Source organism: Rhinoraja longicauda, chromosome 3 (assembly GCF_053455715.1).
Source record: "Rhinoraja longicauda isolate Sanriku21f chromosome 3, sRhiLon1.1, whole genome shotgun sequence".
Lineage (NCBI taxonomy): Eukaryota > Metazoa > Chordata > Chondrichthyes > Rajiformes > Arhynchobatidae > Rhinoraja > Rhinoraja longicauda.
This window is the reverse complement of record NC_135955.1, coordinates 64,977,267-64,998,036: the sequence shown is the minus strand read 5'-3', so window position 1 is coordinate 64,998,036 and position 20,770 is coordinate 64,977,267. Positions and strand designations below refer to the sequence as shown.

Sequence of the window (20,770 nt, the reverse complement as noted above, 5' to 3'; positions counted from 1 at the left end):
TTGTGAGGAAGATGCAATAAGGCTGCAGGGTGACTTGGACAGATTGTGTGAGTGGGCGGATACATGGCAGATGCAGTTTAATGTAGATAAGTGTGAGGTTATTCACTTTGGAAGTAAGAATAGAAAGGCAGATTATTATCTGAATGGTGTCAAGTTAGGAGGAGGGGGAGTTCAACGAGATCTGGGTGTCCTAGTGCATCAGTCAATGAAAGGAAGCATGCAGGTACAGCAGGCAGTGAAGAAAGCCAATGGAATGTTGGCCTTCGTAACAAGAGGAGTTGAGTATAGGAGCAAAGAGGTCCTTCTACAGTTGTACCGGGCCCTGGTGAGACCGCACCTGGAGTACTGTGTGCAGTTTTGGTCTCCAAATTTGAGGAAGGATATTCTTGCTATGGAGGGCGTGCAGCGTAGGTTCACTAGGTTAATTCCCGGAATGGCGGGACTGTCGTATGTTGAAAGGCTGGAGCGATTGGGCTTGTATACACTGGAATTTAGAAGGATGAGGGGGGATCTTATTGAAACATATAAGATAATTAGGGGATTGGACACATTAGAGGCAGGAAACATGTTCCCAATGTTGGGGGAGTCCAGAACAAGGGGCCACAGTTTAAGAATAAGGGGTAGGCCATTTAGAACGGAGATGAGGTAGAACTTTTTCAGTCAGAGTGGTGAAGGTGTGGAATTCTCTGCCTCAGAAGGCAGTGGAGGCCAGTTCGTTGGATGCTTTCAAGAGAGAGCCGGATAGAGCTCTTAAGGATAGCGGAGTGAGGGGGTATGGGGAGAAGGCAGGAACGGGGTACTGATTGAGAGTGATCAGCCATGATCGCATTGAATGGCGGTGCTGGCTCGAAGGGCTGAATGGCCTACTCCTGCACCTATTGTCTATTGTCTATTGAGTTCTCATCAGATTCAGACAAGAGCCGGTTGCTTGGATGGCGGATATTAAAGCAATGTTTCATCAGGTCAAGGTTTCAGAAAAGCATATTGACTACCTGCGATTTCTGTGGTGGCCCAACGGTAATGTGCAGCAAGATCTTGTTGCATACCGGATGAAGGTACATCTTTTCGGAGCCACGTCATCACCAAGTTGTGCAAACTTTGCATTGAGAAAGATTGCTGAGGATAACGGAGCATACTTTTCGCAAGAGGTGATAAACATGGTAAAGGACAACTTCTACGTGGATCATTGTTTAAAATCCATGCCTTCAGAATAAGAAGCATTTCAGATGGTAAAAGACCTGACTGACATCTGCCAAATGGGAGGATTTACGCTATCAAAATGGATCCGTAATAGCCGTGCTGTATTAACATCCATTCCTCACACAAGTAGAACTAAAGAGATCAAGGAGTTGGACTTGGACCAGGACAATCTGCCGATGGAAAGAGCACTAGGATTGCGTTGGTGCGTTGAAACAGACGTGTTCCAGTTCAAAATTGCTGTACAGGAACGCCCATGCAACAGACGTGGCATCTTGTCTGAAGTCGGCTCTATCTACGATCCTTTAGGATTCCTAGCACCATTTACTCTGCCAGCTAAGCTGATTATGCAGGACCTCTGCAAGGAGAAACTTGATTGAGAAGATGACATACCCCAAACTTTTTCCCAGCGATGGGCTAACAGATCTCAACAAGATTACGGAGTTTAAAGTGGACCATTGTATGAAGCCCACAAACTTTGGTCAAATCAGATATGCACAGCTACACCACTTCTCAGACGCCAGCAAAAGTGGCCACGGTACTGTTTCATATCTAAGACTGGAAAACGATAGTAAAGAGGTGCATATTGCATTTATAATGGGAAAGGCTGGATTGGCGCCATTGAAACAGGACAATTCCCAGGATGAAGCTTACAGCTGCAGTCTTAGCTGTCAGAGTTGATGTAATGCTGCAGAAAGAATTACAGCTTCAACTGGACAAATCTGTCTTCTGGACCGATAGCACAACAGTGCTTAAGTACATCAACAATGAAACCAAACGCTTTCAAACGTTTGTAGCAAACAGAATCTCCTTTGTAAGGGATGTTACTGACGTGTCACAATGGAAATATGTTAGCACCAAGGAAAATCCTGCAGATGATGTATCGAGAGGACTAACTACAGACCGCTTTTTAAGCTGCGAAAGATGGACCTGTATAATACATGGCAGATCTTTTTTGGAAACGGTGGATATGGGAATATTTGCCTCTGATCCAGGAACGACAGAGGTGGTCTAAGATGAAGAGAAACTTCGTTACAGGTGACATCGTTCTGGTGGTCGATTCTACTGCACCATGTAGCTCCTGGCCGGTGGGCAAAATATTGGAGACTATACCAGACGCACAAGGTTTTGTGCGTACAGTTCGGCTTCAGACTAAAAGCAACATCTTGGAAAGACCGATAACCAAGATATGTCTGCTACTTGAAGCTGATACCTGAGTACAGCAAAGACTGGTGCCTTAAAGATTGAGGAATCACTGTAGTAGATTAGATGCCAATATATAGTGTTTGCCTTTTTGATTATGAAGTTTTTATGGCTCCTTTTAATATTAGTAATTGTTGCGTTATACACTTATAACAATTAGGGGCCAGTGTGTAGGAGCCATTTTGCGTTTATTAGTTATTTTAGTATATTATATTTTGTATCCGGTTGTATTATTTGGACACTAAGAGGTTAATTCTGTGCTTGCGTATATGGACTGGGCGGAGCCAGTTGAGCCAGAGGAGCTGCCAGTTCCGACGTAATGCTTCAGTTCACGAGAAGAACCTGCCGATAGAAGATTGGCAAGAAGGATTTTTAACTATAAGAGCCTACTAAAATAATAAGATTTTGGTGGCCAAAGAAAATAGAATAAGTGCCTACTGGATATAAGGTCTGGTAGTTGGTGTAAGTCACGAAGGAACCATGGTAGGACATCAAATTTTTACCAAACTAATCAATAACAAGTTAATAACAAGAGATATGCCACGATGTTTTATTGCAACTTCAAATAAACGACAAACAAACTGAAACGTCATGGAGATCTCTTTGTTGTTGGTTATTTGCGTCAAGAAGATGTCGTTCCACTATCCTTCATCAACGGCAGCTTTGGGGCTTTATAAGAAAGACGAGAAGCTGGCCGTAATAGTGATTCTGAGATATAGGATCTACATGCATTTGGTGGGCCAAAAATTAATCAGGGATGGTCAGCATGACTTTTTGCATGAGAAATCGTGTCTCACCAGTTTGACTAATGTTATTTTTGTTTGAAGAAGTGACCAAGAGGATTGATGAGGGCAGTGCAGTAGACATTGCTTAATTGAACATATGGGTAAGATACTGCATGGTAAGCTGGTATAGAAGGTTGGATCAAATGGGATCCAGTGTGTGCTAGCCAATTGAATACAAAATTGGCATGAAGGTAGGTGGTAGAGGGATATTTTTCAGATTCAAAGCCTTTAATGAATGGTATGCTGCACTGGTGCCGGGCCCACTGTTGATTATTGAGTAAAGTATGTTTTTATTTAAAACAAATTGCTGAGTGAATGATGAATAGAGTTTCCTAAAGATGATTAATATATATCTAGTCTGTTTATTATTGCAATGTAATGCAGTTGTCTAACTAGATTTCCCTTAGTAGGAATAAAGAGTTTGAATTCTGCAACTATTGCACAAGAATGTTCTGTGTGGCCAAATGTGCGTTAGTTAGCGGGGCACCAAGATTTATGACAGATTTTCCATGCCAAGGGTGACAAATTACAAATCTGGATGAGACTAGCCACTGTACCATTGTGCTTGACAGGGAAAAGAAACAAATACAGTAGAAGATTGCTAGTCTGAATTTTTGTAATCCCAAAACATCAAAAATTTGAATGTTTTCAGGATTCCTGCCAAAATGAATCATAGGTCTGATCAAGCATTTCCATACACTGCTATTTTGAATTTGAATTGTTTGAGCTTTTGCTTTATAGTGTGCAAGATGTGACAGTGTAGTTTAGTGGTCTGAACAGAAGACATATTACACTTAGAGCTAACTGGAAAGTTGAAACTTTGTTAAAATTAGGGGAACTTGAGTTATTGAATAACCTAGGAGATTTTTTTGCTTTTGGTAACACACACAAATTGCATGGCACGTGAAGAACTGTCAACGTTTTCCAAAGAGTAATTCAAGTCAGGGCATTATTAAGCACTGGATCAGACATGATGTTGAATCAGCTGTCTTGATATATGGAGTCATGGAGTCATACAGCATGGAAACAGGCCCTTTGGCCCAACTTGCCCACACCACCCAACATACCCCATCTACACTAATCCCACCTGCCCACACTTGGCCCATAACCCTCTAAATCGATCTTATCCATGGCCCTTGGGAAAATCCCAACATCAGTCTAAATGTTTCTTAAATATTATGATAGTACCTGCCTCATTTACCTCCTCCAGCAGCTTGTTCCATATACTCACCATCGTTTGTGTGGGGGAAAAAACGTATCCCTCGGTTCCTAGTAAATCTTTCCCCCCTCACCTTAAAGCTATGTCCTCAAGTTCTTGATTTCCCTACTCTGGGCAAAAGGCTCTGTGCATTTACCCAATCTATTCCTCTCATGATCTTGTACACCTCTATAAGATCATCCCTCATCCTCCTGCTCTCCAAGGAATAAAGTACTAGCCTGCTCAACCTCTCCTTCTAACTCAGTCCCTTGAGTCTTGGCAACATCCTCGTAAATCCTCTTTGTACCCTTTCCAGTTTGACAACATCTTTCCTGTAACATGGTGAGCAAAGCTGAACATAATACTTAAAATATGACCTCACCAATGTCTTATACAACTCAAACATGATCTCCCAACTTCTATACTAAATGTATAGGAAGGAACTGGTTTAACTGCAGAGATGACCTACTCTGACCTTGAATGCCCTGAGCCACATCTCAGAGGGAGAAAAACAAACTCCTAGGTGATTTCAATGCCAGGGTTTCAAAGGATACAAACCTCTGGAAAGACTTAGCTTTCCCTGATCCTTCCTTGCCAATCAAAAGTCCAAGAAATCCTTCTAATTAAATGCTTGAAACACAAACTTATCAAAATTCAAGACCATATTTCATTAAAGAAACGAGTACAAGACCGCATAGGAACAACTCTTACACATGCATTGAATGGTTGAATCTTCACATCACCAGAGCTGTGACAGGTGCTTGTAACAGCCAAACTGATTGACTAATCCCCTCTGTTATCTCCATTTACAAAACCTCAATATGCCAATGTCAGCACAAATTTTGCTGCGAACAAATCAATGGCAAAGCTGTCAAGGATCCTTTAAAACTGACACTTCTTAGACTCCATCTTGATCACTGTTAGTAGAAGCTGCAGAGTGTCCAGCATGTGGATTACTCGAAAGTCCACCCTATTTAGCATCCATGCAGAAAACCGTAACTTCGCTATCCGAAGACCGATGGTGTTGACATTGGTTTATTTTGTCACATGTACCAAGATACGGTAGCTTTGTTTGCATGCTCTCTAGCCAAATCATACTTTACACGAGTACAATCAAGTCATATACAAGTAGAACAGGCAGTGCAAATAGAAAAATATTGGAGTCCAGAATGTAATTTTACAGCATTATAGTGTTATAGCTACAGAGAAAATCAGATTTAAAAAAAATATTTGAGCAGGTCTTACAAGCTTGATTGAATTTTAGGAGGTGACAAAGGTAATTGGTGAGGGTGGGACAATAGATGCTGCCAACATGGATTTTAGTAAGCCATTTGATAAAGCCCCCCAAGTTGGGCTGATCCACAAGATTAAGATGCCTGGGGTCCATGGTAAATCAGAACTGATATACCAAAGAAGACAGAGCATCGTGGTAGAAGAGTATAACTCTGGCTGAAGGTCAGTAGTGGTCTGCTATGGACTTGAATGAAAATATGGATGGGTTAGTTAGTAAGTTTGTAGCTGAATGGATAGCAAATTGGCTCCATGGAAGGAAGCAGAGAGTGATGGTGGAAGGTTGCTTCTTGGACTGAAGGCCTGTAACGAGTGGTGTGCCTCAGGGTTCGGTGTTGGGCCTGTTACTGTTTGTCATCTACATCAATGATTTGGATGAGAACATGCAGGGCAAGATTAACAAGTTTGCTGATGATACAAAAGTGAGTGGTTTTGCAGATAGTGAAGATGGTTTTGAAAGATTGCAGCAGGATCTGGATCGATTGGCCAGGTGGGCGGAGGAATGGTTGATGGAATTTAGTACAGGGAAGTGTGAGGTGTTGCATTGTGGGACGTCGAACAAGGGCAGTACCTATACAGTAAATTATAGGCCTCTGGGTGGTGTTGTAGAGCAGAGGGGTCTAGGAGTGCAGGTGCGTGGTTCCTTGAAGGTTGAATCGCAGGTGGATAAGGTGGTCAAAAAGGCTTTTGGCACTTTGGCCTTCATCAGTCAGAGTTTTGAGTATAGAAGCTGGAAAGTCATGTTGCAGTTGTATAAGACGTTGGGGAGACCACATTTTGAATATTGTGTTCAGTTCTGGGCACCATGTTATTGGAAAGATATTGTCAAGCTTGAAAGGGTTCAGAAAAGATTTATGAGGATGTTGCCACGACTAGAGGGTGTGAGCTTTAAAGGAGAGGTTGAGTTGGCTGGGTCTCTATTCCATGGAGCATAGGAGGATGAGGGGAGATCTTGTAGAGGTATACAAAATCACGAGAGGAATAGATCGGGTAGATGCACGGAGTCTTTTGCCCAGAGAAGGAGAATAGAGAACCACAGGACATAGGTTCAAGGTGAAGGGAAAAGATTGAATAGGAATTCGAGGGGTAACTTTTTCACACAATGGGTGGTGAGTGTATGGAACAAGCTGCCAGAGGAGGTAGTTGAGGTTGGGACTATCCCATCGTTTAAGAAACAGTTAGACAGGTACATGGATAGGACAGGTTTGGAGGGATATGGACCAAGCGCAGGCAAGTAGGACTAGTGTAGCTGGGACATTGTTGGCCAGTGTGGGCGAGTTGGGCCGAAGGGCCTGTTTCCACACTGTATCACTCTATGACACAAAAATTGGTGGTTATGGTCAATGAAGAAGGTTGTCAGGATATGGAGGGATATAGTTAGGTTACAGATATGGACAAGGAATTAGCAGGAGTTTACTCCAAGCAAGTATGAGATGTCGCAATATGGGAGGTCCACTGACAGAAGAAATATACACTCAATGGTTAGATCCTTAACAGCATTGATGTACAGAGGGATCATTGGGCCCAAGTTCTTAGTTCCCTGAAATTAGTGACACGAATAGTGGTAAAGAAAGCATATGGTGTGCTTCCCTTCATTAGTCAGAACATTGCGTATAGGAGTCAGGAAGTTATGTTGCAGCTTTATAGGAATTTGGTTAGGCCGCATTTGGAGTATTAGAAACATAGAAACATAGAAAATAGGTGCAGGAGGAGGAGCAAAATGCTGGTGGTTCTTCGTACTGAGCTATGGTGGTGGATCTGGTCCTTCAGCCTTATGCTAATCATGCCCAGCCTTATGCTAATGCATTTAGTATGTCCCCATTTATCAGAATTGAGCTGCTTATTTTCATTAAGTTGTTTACTTTTTATTTTAATTTAATATGTTTGATTGACAAACCGATGTGTTTAATTTCATAAACTGGGTTTTATTCTGCTTGCAGTTTACATAGTTGATAAGGTGAATACCTAGATATAATTCTGATAAATCAGTCACAGCTGCTATTCAAATAGCTTGTACTTGCAGAATGTCTAAAAAGTTTGAAATGCTTTGTTTGATTTTTTTATTTATTTTTTGATGTGAAGTTTGTCTTACTGCAGAAAGTTTATGCCTCCCATTTTAAATTGGACCCCAAAAAACAGAATTGTGCTCTGGGACATCCCCACAAAGCTATTAAAACGCTTTATTCCTCCAGCACAATGGAGAAACATGCTGCACATCTACTCCAGTGTATAATTTTGCTCTAAAATTTCTTTCTTTGCAGTTTGGCAGTTCTGCAACAAAAGCCCTTCCTGAGCTGTACAAAAGATCTGACATGCAGAATGAAGATCGAATAGGTATTTTAAAAAATTATAGTTTATGTTTTGCGCTTTGTCAGTTTTGCATAATGTTCATGGTAATGATGGGGTTTGAAAATTGGTTTAATTTTTCAATGTTGTCAATATTCCTATTACTGCATTAAAAGTAAAGAATTAATTACATTTATAACTCCAAACGGAACAATGACTTGTCCTATTGAGTGGTTGTGAAGATTTTAAAAAATAACTAGATGAGGACTTGACTTGAATAATATTGGCTTTTTGGTATAATCTAGGCAAGCGGATAATCATAGTCAAGAGCGGTTCAGGTTTGTGGCAGACGCAAAATTAACATTTAAGTAAATCTGGTTAGTTAAGGATGCCTGGTATGTGGTGATGATGTTTAAATTTTAGGTTAATTCTTTGCTGCTGTAGTTTTGGAGGGGGAAGAGATCATGGAAAGAGAACAGCAATCGGTTTCAGGCACCAGTATAAAATTAGCCTAATGGATGCTTCAGATATGTGCTCTGGGTATCTCTTGCACCATCTTTATCAATGTATTCAGTTCACTTTTAGTGCATAATATGCTTCTTTATACTTGCTTGTCTGGCATATTAGATATGTGCATCAGGTTTCACAAATTAATACATTTTTAATCTTCAAATAAAACAATTTGGCAATTAAATTATCAATAAACTTTCAGACAGTTGCTTCTGGTGGCTTTTTTATTTACCAGTCGTCAATCCAGACTTCCCTCCACCCCGACAAATCATTTACACCGCTACACTTTCCGTTGGACAACAATCAGACAGACATAATTCCATTCAGTTTACCATGTTTTCTCTCGCACTTTATGTTCCTCCAAACTTCACACATTGTGCTCTCACTCTTCCTCGCTATCCCCTATCAAGTCAGTATTCCTCTTCTCTGCCATGCTTAATTCCAGCTTCTCCTGTTGTATTTCCCCTCAGTTCATCATGTACAATGACTTTGTACTGCCAACACAGACTGAACTGGCTTATTCCTGAGGAGCTGCCAGACTGGGTCTGCAGCAGGAACCAATATGACAGGTGAACCTACTTGACCTCATCTTCCCAGTCTGCCTTTTGATAAATACGCCTACAAACAGCAATGATAGAAAAGGCCACGAAACATAGAAACATAGAAAATAGGTGCAGGAGTAGGCCATTCGGCCCTTCGAGCCTGCACCGCCATTCAATATGATCATGGCTGATCATCCAGCTCAGTAACCTGTACCTGCCTTCTCTCCATACCCCCTGATCCCTTTAGCAAAAAGGGCCACATCTAACTCCCTCTTAAATATAGCCAGTGAACTGGCCTCAACTACCTTCTGTGGCAGAGAATTCCACAGACTCACCACTCTCTGTGTGAAGAAATGTTTTCTCATCTCGGTCCTAAAAGACTTCCCCCTCATCCTTAAGCTGTGACCCCTGGTTCTGGACTCCCCCAACATCGGGAACAATCTTCCCGCATCTAGCCTCTCCAACCCCTTAAGAATTTTATATGTTTCTATAAGATCCCCCCTCAGTCTTCTAAATTCCAGCAAGTACAAGCCTAGTCTATCCAGTCTTTCTTCATATGAAACAATGCCAATGGAGACAAAATTCTGTCTTCACACCAAGAGCTGTTCAGAAATACAGTGGTCTTAAGTAGGACAGGCTAAGAACAGATTTAGCAGATGAAAGCTGAGCTGCCATGAGGCACTATGGATAAGCAACAGTAGAAATGTGTACCACCACAACCTGTAATCTCATAGCCTGACATCTCCTTCACTGTACACTCACTGTTGAGCCAGGAGACAGTGTTGCCTCAAAGATTTGTGCAGAATGGCGTGCTAGAAGTAGCATTGAGCATACCTTAAAATGTGGTGCCAACCTAGTGAAACTGTAATGCAAGATTTGCTTCCGTGCTGAATCATACACAACAAAACAATCTTGCCGCTAACAAATTGTATGATAGCTCTGAAGTATTGCCACTTGGTGAATGACAATTAAACAGCTATCAAGTCTGGCAGCTCCAAGGTTGTTCCCAATACTTAATAGTGGCGGGTGAGTGTGCTATTCTTACTTGATTTTATTGTAAAAACAATGTTTTTATTCTGGAGTGATTTTTGCATGCTGATAGCATGTTATCAGTTAAAAGAATAATCAAATATCGGAATTTTCACAGATGCACTTTAATTGTCTTTCATGTTATTAAAGATTTTAAAGGATAAAAATATTATTTAGCGTATATGGAGCTTGATCTCAAATAAGCCTGATTTTTAAAAAAAATTGAATTGGCTACTTGAAGTTTAAAGATAGTAATCTGACAGCTGCAAAGACTTTATTTTGGAGAATAAATGGAAATAATTTTGAATGGTATTATTTTTGGGTGAACTTAAAATACTAATAATCTATTTTCATGTTTCAAAAATAAACTTTATTCATACCTATTGAGTCTAGATGCTCACTTTAGCTATTCAAAAGTACTGTAAACGTCAAGTTGATAATTTTGGCACTCTTTTAAATGGCATCCCTTGTGCATGATGCAGAAGCCAAGATTAAATTGTCTTTAGGTGGAAAGGGAGATCATGTTATTGGTTATATATTTGTTTAAAGACAGAATAATGTGGGAGCTAAGAAAGATATAATGCGCATCAAGTAAAATATCTTGCTTTATACAAAGAACTGACAATATTTTTATACCATATATTTTTACTCTAATGTACTCATTAGCAATTAGAAGCCTTTTTTTCTGTTGAACTTGATTTTTTTTTTTTAGCTATTCTCCAACAGAAGAAATGTTTTGAAGATTTCTTTTGTATATTTGTTATGTAGTAGGGTGAAGAGTATTATTAAAGAGTCCAAATCTGGCAACCTTTGAAGATCTAAATTTGCCTTTGGATGACATTGTTTTTATAAATCCAGGACAGGATCTTGTCTACATTTCATAATTCCTGCCGGTATAAAATAGCTAGAAAACATCTGCCATCCATTCTTCAATATCACTTGGAAGGAATTTTGCATGCAAATAAAACCAACATAAAAGCACATCTCTGTATAGCTCTTCTATACTGTAGATCCAAAAAGGAACAATGAATTCCTTGTGTATGTTACTGTTCTGTTTCTAAGCTATAACATTTTATTTATCCATGATTGAAAAAAAAGTAAGATGGTTGAAGAAAATGTTTACTTAGATCATTTATTGTCTGTAACCTGAATCGATTTTTCTTGAAATGCTAATGCATAGTTGTACATTAATTACCAGATTTAGATTTTACTTTGAATTAAAAACTGCTGATACAAATATCAGGCTAAATTGGAAAAAGTCATTTCAATTTTTCTTGTTTCTGCTGTAACAATGACATTGTTCCCTCATTCATCTCTTCATAATTTGTTGACATGTTCTCTTCATCACTAATTCATATCTGCATGTCATTAATTTTATGCTGAAGTTGTAGTTTAATTACAAGTAATTTTTGAAAAGCTGATTTGCATTAAGTTCGTAACATATTTTGTGCTCAACAAATGCCACACATGATAACCATCACTTACTCCACTATACCATAAATTTTGCAAAATTTTAGAACATAGAACAGTACAGCACAGGAACAGGCCCATCAGCCCACAATGTTGGTGCCAAACATGATGCCAAATTAATAAAAAGAAACTGCTAATGCTGATTTATACCATAGATAGACACAAAATGGTGGAGTAACTCAGCGGGTCAGGCAGCAACTCTGGAGAAGTCTGAAGAAGGGTCCCTGCCCAAATATCACCTCTCCATTTTCTCCAAAGATGCATCCTGACCCACTGAGTTATTCCAGCATTTTATGTCTATCTTTTATACCAAGTTAAACTGATCTCAAATGCCTGTACATGATCCATATTCCTCTATTCCCTGCACATCAATGTGCCTATCTAAGAGCTTATTAAACACCACTATTTTATCTGCCTCCACCACCACCCGTGGCAATATGTTCAAGGTTCCCACTACTGTTTGTGTAAACAAAAACAACCTTGCCATGCACATCTTCATTGAACATTCATCTTATTGGCTATGGTGGCATGGTGGCGCAATGGTAGAGTCGCTGCCTTACAGCGCCAGAGACCTGGGTTTGAACCTGGCTATAGGTGCTTGCCTGTACGGAGTTTGTACGTTCTCCCTGTGACTGCATGGGTTTTCTCCGGGATCTTCGGTTTCCTCCCACACTCCAAAGACTTACAGGTTAGTAGGTCAAGTGGCTTGGTACAAGTGTAAATTGTCCCTAGTGTGTGTAGGATAGTGTTAATGTGCGGGGATCGCTGGTCGGTGCAGACTCGGCGGGCTGAAGGGCCTGTTTCTGCGCTGTATAAACTACTCTAAACTAGGCCCTCTAGTGTTGGACATTTCCACCCTCTGAATAAGATTCTGAAGAGCCTATTTATACCTTATGATTTTCAAGACTTTCGTCTCCCCTGAACTTTTGACGTTCCAGAGAAAATAACCCAAGCCTATCCAACCTCTCCCTGTTGCTGAAATCATCTAATGCAGGCAGCATTCAGGATAACTCCTCTGCATCCTCTCCAAACCATCCACATTTTTAGTTAGAGAAATCAATCAAGGGGAATTAAAGTGTTTAGCAACAGGGAGATCAGATAGTTCCAGATGGACTGAGCAAAGATGTTCAAACGACACTTATACATCAGTGAGACCAAACGTAGACTGGGCAGTTGTTTTGTTGAACACCTTCGCTCAGTCCGCCTGGACCTACCTGATCTCCCAGTTACTAAACACTTTAATTCTCCTTCCCATTCCCATGCTGACCTTTCTGTCCTAGGCCTCCTCCATTGTCAGAGTGAGGCAAACACAAATTAGAGGAACAGCATCTCATTTCGCTTGGGCAAATTACAACCCAGTGGTATGACTATTGATTTTTCTAACTTCAAGTAACCCTGGCATACCCTCTCTCTCCATCCGTCCCCCACCCAAGTCACACGAGCTTCTTGTTTTCACCCAACAAACAGCTAATAATTGCCTGTTTCCTTTATCATCGTTACTTTTATGCATATCTTTCATTCATATCCTATATCTCTCAACATCTTCGTCTATATCTCTCGTTTCCCTTTCCCATGACTTTCAGTCTGAAGAAGGGTCTCAACCTGAAATGTCACCCATTCCTTCTCTCCAGAGATGCTGCCTGACCGGCTCAGTTACTCCAACTTCTTGTGTCTATTTTTGGTTTAAACCAACATCTGCAGTTCATTCCTATACACAGGATAGACACAGAGATGTTTTTGCTTGTGGGAGATAACTGCAAGATAAGGGCTGATTATTTAAAACTGAGATATATAGAAATGTCTTTGAGCAGAGGGTGGTGAATTTCTGGAATTCTCTGCACAGTAGATGGTGGAAGCTAGATTATTAGTATTTAAAGTAGAGGTGGATAAATATTTGATAGATTGAGGAATAGAGGGGTGTGGAGAAATGGCACAGCAGAGGAACTAAAGACAGCACAGTTCAACCATGATCACATTAAATGGTAGGGAAAGTTGCAAAGGCCCTCTGGTCCATCCCTGCTCCAATTTCCTCCTATGTTCTTCTGAATTCTTATGAATACAAATCTAATTGACACATTCTTTCTTCATACCTCAGTCTTGCCATTTCAGGAAACAAACCTGTGAATATTCACTGCACTCCATCCATAGCAAGAACATTGTTCTTCAGACAAAGAGTTAAACATGCATACAATACTCAAGTTGTGTTTTCGCCCAGCTGCAGACAATTGTAGCAAGAGATCCTAATCCTGCAAGTGGAATTAAAACAAACTGCAGATACTAGGCATCTGAAATAAAGACAAAAATGGTGGAAATGCTCAGCAGGTCAGGCAGCATATATGGAAAGAGAATCTGAGTGCATTTCTGTCGAAGACCCTTCATCAAAAGTGGAAAAGGTAAACAAACAGTAGGCGACACTATGGTACAACATAAGAGTTGCTGCCTTGCAGAGTCAGAGACGATGAGTTTGATCCTGACCATGGGTGCTGTCTGTACGGAGTTTGTAACTTCTCCCTGTAACCACTCCGGTTGTTCGAGTTTCCAAAGACGTGCAAGTTTGTAGGTTAATTAGCTTGTGTAGTAAAAATTGCCTCTAGTGTGTAGGATATAGTGTATGGCTGACCATTGGTCGGCACAAACTCGGTGGGCCGATGGGTCTCTTTTCACGCTGTATCTTAAAAAAAAACTAAAAGCTACAACAAACAAATTGGTTTCATTACACAGAAGGTGGGAGAATGGTGGCAGTTAGAAAGTGATGATAGAGACAAAGCAGTGTAAAAGATTTCAAAATACAGGTTGGGCTATGCTAAGGGAGAGGTTAAAACAGGTAGTGGGTGAGTCTAGGACTAGAGGTCATAACTTCAGAATTAAAGGACGTTCTTTTAGGAAGGAGATGAGAAATTTATTTAGTCAGGGTGATGAATCTGTGGAATTCTTTGCCACAGAAGGCTGGGATATATTTAAGTCAGATTCTTGATTAGTACGGATGTCAGGTTATGGGGAGAAGGCAGGAGAATGGGGTTACGAAGGAGAGATAGATCAGCCATGATTGAATGGCAAAGTAGACTTGATGGGCCGAATGCTAATTCTCCTATCACTTATGATCTTATGATCCAATATTACAAATATTGTCTTTGGTGTAACAAAATCATGCTGTCTGACCTGCTGAGTGTTTCCTGAATTTTGTGTTTTTACTCCTGTATTAAAATCAATAGACCATTTGTCTTTCTAATCACCTGCACCACTTTGATGCTTGCTTTCAGCAAATGATGCACAGGTCTCATTGTAGCCCTCTCATTTCTTAATCTGCCACAGTTCAGATAATGATCTGCCTTCCTCTTATTGCCACCCATGTGCATAATCCTTCGTATATCCACATTACACTTTATCTGCCATGCAATTTTCCACTTCCAGTCCTGAACACTGGAGCGTTTCTGAAACCTTATAGCTCACATTCCCACCCAGCTTTTTGTCACTTGCACAGTTAGAGCTATTACATTTAATTCCTTCATCAAATTCATTAATATGTACTTTGAATGGTTGGGATTCCAGCACAGATCTCTGCTGTACCCTTCCAGTCATTACCTGCCTGCCACCAAGAAAAAAGAGTAGAAACTAGGAACTACAGATGGTGACTAATACACTAAAGAACACAAAGTCTGGAGTTACTCAGCAGGTCAGGCAACATCTCTGGAGAACATGGAAAGGTAACATTCAATACCCTTTTTCAGCCTGATTGTTCATGCTCTTTGTTTTCTGTCAGCCAAGCAAAGTGAGGGTGCGATTTATTTGTGTGTGGAAATGGATTTATTGAAAGAACAGTTTATGTACGGTTTTATTTACTTATGATTTTGATCTAACATTCAGTTTCTAGTTCAAATTGGCCTTCTGGAAGTACAGCATCAGTTGGCAGTGGAATAAAATCCAAAGGGACTGCAGATGTATACAGTAAATTCAGACCCGTGAAACGAGTTTCACCTCTCAAGCATCAACCAGAAAATCCTGACAATGACAAGAACATTGAAGAGCATGAACTTAAGAATGATTATAAAAAACAAGAGGATGCTGAAAATCCAAATCTGTTCAATACCTCCTGCCACAGCAATGGACAGTGCTTTACGATCAAAGACACTCAGACCAACACTTTGCTTGATGAACTTGAGCACTATGATTTGGATATGGATGAAATTTTGGATGTGCCTTATATCAAATTAAGCCACTTTCATTCCCAGAAATGTAGTCCTTTCAAAAAGGCTGCCCTGGAGAGTCACACAGGCATGGGCATGAGAGATGATGGCAGCAGGGTCTGCACAGCAGTGAAAGCTGAGAACCCATCCACCAACTTAACACAGTTTTGTATTTTGTCGCCAGTAAATAACTTGGAATTGAGGAAACCAAAACCAAATGCCATAAACCAACAAGGGCAAGCAACTGGAAATTTAGAGAGTTCTGTGCATAAGAATGCTGTGCATGATGCTGAAGCCCAGGATAACAGCTTAGTCAGCAGGACTTCAAGTTTGTTTGTTGATCCACATGGCCATAAAGTTGGCAGTGCGACACCAAACGCACAACAAAGGTCTTTGGCTCTGCAATCGTCAGTGGGGAGCAAAGTAGAAGAAGGCAATGGAGGTAAAAACGGGATTACCGTGGGAGGATCTGGAGAGAAGAGTGAGGAAGCAAAAAATGTTAAAAGCATTTTAAATATAGTCAGAGAAGGACAGATTTCACTTTTGGTAAGTATATGGTTTGATGTCACTGTCAACTAATGTTTTTTAAATGGCATATAGAGAAAATTGTTGTGCATTTTAATTTAAATTTGTTGCACTTTTGAAAATGTTGTTCCGATCAAGACCATTTTACATTTTATTCAATGATGTTATGAAATCTTATGAGTTTTCAACACTATTTCAGTAGAAGGCCACTAAACCTGTTTTGCCAATAATCATTAAATGTTGAATAAACCTAGTAATTGGATTATTCATATCGTGCTATTGTCCAACTCTTCAATTTTAGTTGAGGAAATAACATTTTTGCTGTCAATCTGAAATGTATCCATTGTTTAAAGAGGTTAAGTGAGGCAGTTTTGGGATTATTGTAACCAGTACTGAAGCTATTTATCTGATCTGTTTCATATCCATTGCAATTGGCCTGGTTGCTATTATTGCATTATTGTCTTCCCTTTGTAGGATATCTGTGCACACAAGATGCAAGCATGACTCATAAAAATGTGTTTATATATTAGGTAATTCATAAGGATGTTTTAGTTTAAGATTATTCAAAGGCAATAGCTGTGTTGACGTTGTGGCATAAACCAGCATAATTTACAAAAATAGAATGACGCAAAAGCAAAGTATTTGATGGGAGATCTGTTAACATCAAAATAGATTTGAGAAACTAATATATTCAAAACAGCTGAAAGGAAGGGCACAAGAAACATAGTTCTTCAAAGACGCAGTTTTGGATGGTAGTCATTACGTAATTTCATACTGCAGTTTAATCTTTGGATGTTATAGACATTTAAATGCACAGATTAATATTTATTTTCACATCACAGTTAATTAGCTTTCAACTAAGATTTGATATGAATAAAATAAATCATAATTCAAAAATACTATGAGTATAAATAAGTAATGTTGGGATCTCTATGAGAGGGTTGATGGATGTCAGTATACCGTTGATGTATTGTGTTCACAGGCGGAAGCAGCTCCAATAATTTTGCAAACAGTTAGACTCTTCATTCAACATTTCAAACCTATAGTTTTTTTGGAAATTATTGTCACTATACTGAGATTAAATCTGCCATTTTTTACTTATAGGGCTTGCAACAAAATAGTTTTTAATTTCTACCTGGCAAGTAAAAAAGCTCTCTTCAAATATTTGCTAAATGTTTCTAATTATGTTTAATCAAAATGTGAACATCTGAACTTGAAATCTGATAAAACATTAAGTGATATATATTCACTTCATTATAATTGACTGTCTTTTCTCTGATGCCCAAATAACTATAAGCCACACTTAGCCGTTGACAATTTGGAGAAGATTCACGATGAACATGAAAATAATCTACTGCACATTGCAGCTTCACAAGGACATCTTGAAACTTTGCAGCATCTGACTACCTTAATGGCAGAGGAATGCTTGACAGAACGTAATAATGAGAAACTAACGCCATCTTCATTAGCAGTGAAAGTAAGTTATGTGAAATAAAACAGTAAATGCAGTAAATTCTCAAGAAAGTCAATGTTTCCGACCGACGACCTTTCATCAATCAAATCAATTTCAGTCTTCCAGCATCTTCAATTTTTGGCTTTTCACTCAATGGTAGAAAAACAAACTGTCAAATTCTGTGGGTAAATAATAGACCGCAAGTTTGATGAGGCTGACGATGCTTGGAAGGCAAATGCACTGTTAGCATTCATTTTGAGAGGACTAGAATATAAAAGCAAGGATGTAATGCTGAGGCTTATAAGATGCTGGTCAGGCCACATTTGGAATATTGTGAACAGTTTTGGGCCCCTTATCTGAGGAAGGATGTGCTGGCGTTGGAGAGGGTCCAGATGTTTACGAGAATGATCCTGGGATTTGATTGGTTTAATGTATGAGGAGTGTTTGATGGCTCTGGACCTGTACTCAATGGAGTTTAGAAGGATGAGAGGAGATCTCATTGAAACCTACTGAATAAAGAATGGCCCAGATAGAGTGGATGTGAAGAGGATGTTTTCTGTAGTGGGGGAGTCTAGGACCAACGTGCATAGCCTCAGAATAAAAAGACGTACTTTTAGAATGGAGATGAGGAATTTCATTAGTTAGAGGGTGGCGAATCTGTGGAATTCATTGCCACAGACGGATGTGGAGAACATGTTATTGGGTATTTTTAAAGCAGAGATTGACAGGTTCTTGATTAGTAAGCTTATCAATGGTTATGGGGAGAAGGCAGGAGAATGGGGTTGAGAAAAGATAGATCAATCATGATTTTTAATTGGTTATTGGCACAGTTTGTAAATCTGCTGTTTAGTTTAAACGACTGCGTTGCAATCCTGACATGAGACGACGGGGAGTTTGCACATTCTTTCTGCAAACAGAAAGAATGTATGGATTTCATCCAAGTGTTTTGATTTCCTCATACAACTCAAAGACATAGAAATATAGAAATAGGTGCAGGAGGAGGCCATTCGGCCCTTCGAGCCAGCCCCGCCATTCATTATGATCATGGCTGATCATCTATAATCAGTAACCTGCTCCCCATATCCCTTCATTCCATTAGCCCCTAGAGCTCTATCTAACTCTCTTTTAAATTCATCCAGTGAATTGGCCTCCACTGCCTTCTGTGACAGAGAATTCCACAAATTCGCAACTCTCTGGGTGAAAAAGTTTCTTCTCACCTCAGTTTTAAATGGCCTCCCCTTTATCGTTAGACTATGTCCCCTGGTTCTAGACTCCTCCAACATTGGGAACATTTTTCCTGCACCTAGTTTGCCAGTCCTTTTATGATTTTATACGTGTCTATAAGATCCCCTCTCATCCTTCGGCATGGTAGCGCAGCGGTAGAGTTGTTGCTTTACAGCGAATGCAGCGCCGGAGACTCAGGTTCGATCCTGACTACGGGTGCTGCACTGTAAGGAGTTTGTACGTTCTCCCCGTGACCTGCGTGGGTTTTCTCCGAGATCTTCGGTTTCCTCCCACACTCCAAAGACGTACAGGTATGTAGGTTAATTGACTGGGTAAATGTAAAAATTGTCCCTAGTGGGTATAGGATAGTGTTAATGTGCGGGGATCGCTGGGCGGCGCGGACTTGGTGGGCCGAAAAGGCCTGTTTCCGCGCTGTATATATATATGATATATATGATATGAAACTCCAGTGAATACAAGCCTTTCCAATCTTTCCTCATATGACAGTCTCTCCATCCCGGGGATTAACCTCGTGAACCTAACTAAGCTGCCCTTCCTCAATAGCAAGGGCATCCTTCCTCAAATTAGGAGACCAAAACTGCACACAATATTCCAGAAGAGGTCCCACCAAGGCCCTATATACAAGTGCAGAAGGACTTCTTTGCTCCTGTACTCAAATCCTCTTGATACAGGTTAGTTGGTTAAATAGCTACGGTAATTTGCCACAAGTTTTTTGGTGAGCAGTAGAATCTGAGGGGATTTGATGGAACGTGAGGAGAGGAGATTGCAGGAAAAATAAATGAAAGAATAGAATTGCTCTGTGAGCTGACCAACTCAATTGGCAATATGTCAGATGAAAATATGATATAAAATATAAATAAATATCAAAAACAGCACATTTTATTTCATTCTCAAAGAATATCACTTGTATATAACATTTATCTAATGTTAAGAGTTCACATTCTTAGACGTACTAAGAAACTCTTGTGGAAGCTCTGTTTGCAGTTGGCCACCTTTAATGAAAATAAATGCTACTTGGCATGTGCCCCAAACATGCTTGGAACCAGTTTGCTCTAAAGCTCTTGACCCCAAGTTCCTCATGTTATGGTTGCTCTTTTTTAAGCTTTTAGGTATCTTGAATGGGACGTTTTACAGTAGTCAAAGTTCTAAGATTATTGTGTAATGGTTTGTGACAAAAGAGAATGCCTGCAAATTTGGTCTCCATTAGTGTGTTGAAAAATAGCAGACGATGTCCCTTTATTCTTGTTATAATTAATGAATGCACTAATATATTTAATCCTCTAAAGTTCCATAATAATCTAAAATAACTGTTTGAAAACTTGAAATTATATAGATATTTTGGAACTGTCACATATCTCAAATTCAAGAGAAATTGTATATTGACAAAACATTCAAAGATGTTTTGAAATCCAATCTTTCTGTATGTGTGTCTTCAGGAAGGAAAACTTGAATGCCTTCGTTGGCTGATGAATGAGACTGAAGCCATTGCTGAACTGAGTCCTTCAGATGGTTACCCTGCTCTTATACATTATGCAGCACGCTGTGGTCAGGTACGCCTGGGATGAATTTTTAAAAATGCTTTGACTTCCGATCTAATGTCTTATAGGTGGATGTGCATCTTATATTTCAGATGAATATGAATAAAATCAGGAAGACAGAAATATGACATGATTTAGCTTTGATAGGTAAGGGAGAATCTTATGTATATTAAGACCATAAGGATGACTAGGGAGAGAATAGGGCCCCTTAAGGCATATGTGGTATTCCATGTTGAAGTCACAGGAGATGAATGAGGTCTTAATTGAATATTTTTTATCTGTATTTACTGTGGAGAAGTTCATGGAAGCCAGCAT

The 20,770-nt window shown here is 39.8% G+C and overlaps 1 protein-coding gene across 4 annotated transcripts in view; it reads left to right on the top strand.

Annotated features, from left to right (window-relative positions):
* The window catches only part of sncaip (synuclein, alpha interacting protein), a 59,830-nt gene that overhangs the window by 31,100 nt on the left and 7,960 nt on the right, over window positions 1-20,770 (top strand). For all 4 annotated transcript variants that reach the window (XM_078396292.1, XM_078396291.1, XM_078396290.1 and 1 more), the window contains exons 3-6: window positions 7,935-8,007; window positions 15,375-16,240; window positions 17,517-17,696; window positions 20,354-20,467. In XM_078396292.1, the coding sequence (XP_078252418.1) occupies window positions 7,935-8,007; window positions 15,375-16,240; window positions 17,517-17,696; window positions 20,354-20,467 (1,233 nt within the window). The remainder of the gene's footprint in view (window positions 1-7,934; window positions 8,008-15,374; window positions 16,241-17,516; window positions 17,697-20,353; window positions 20,468-20,770) is intronic.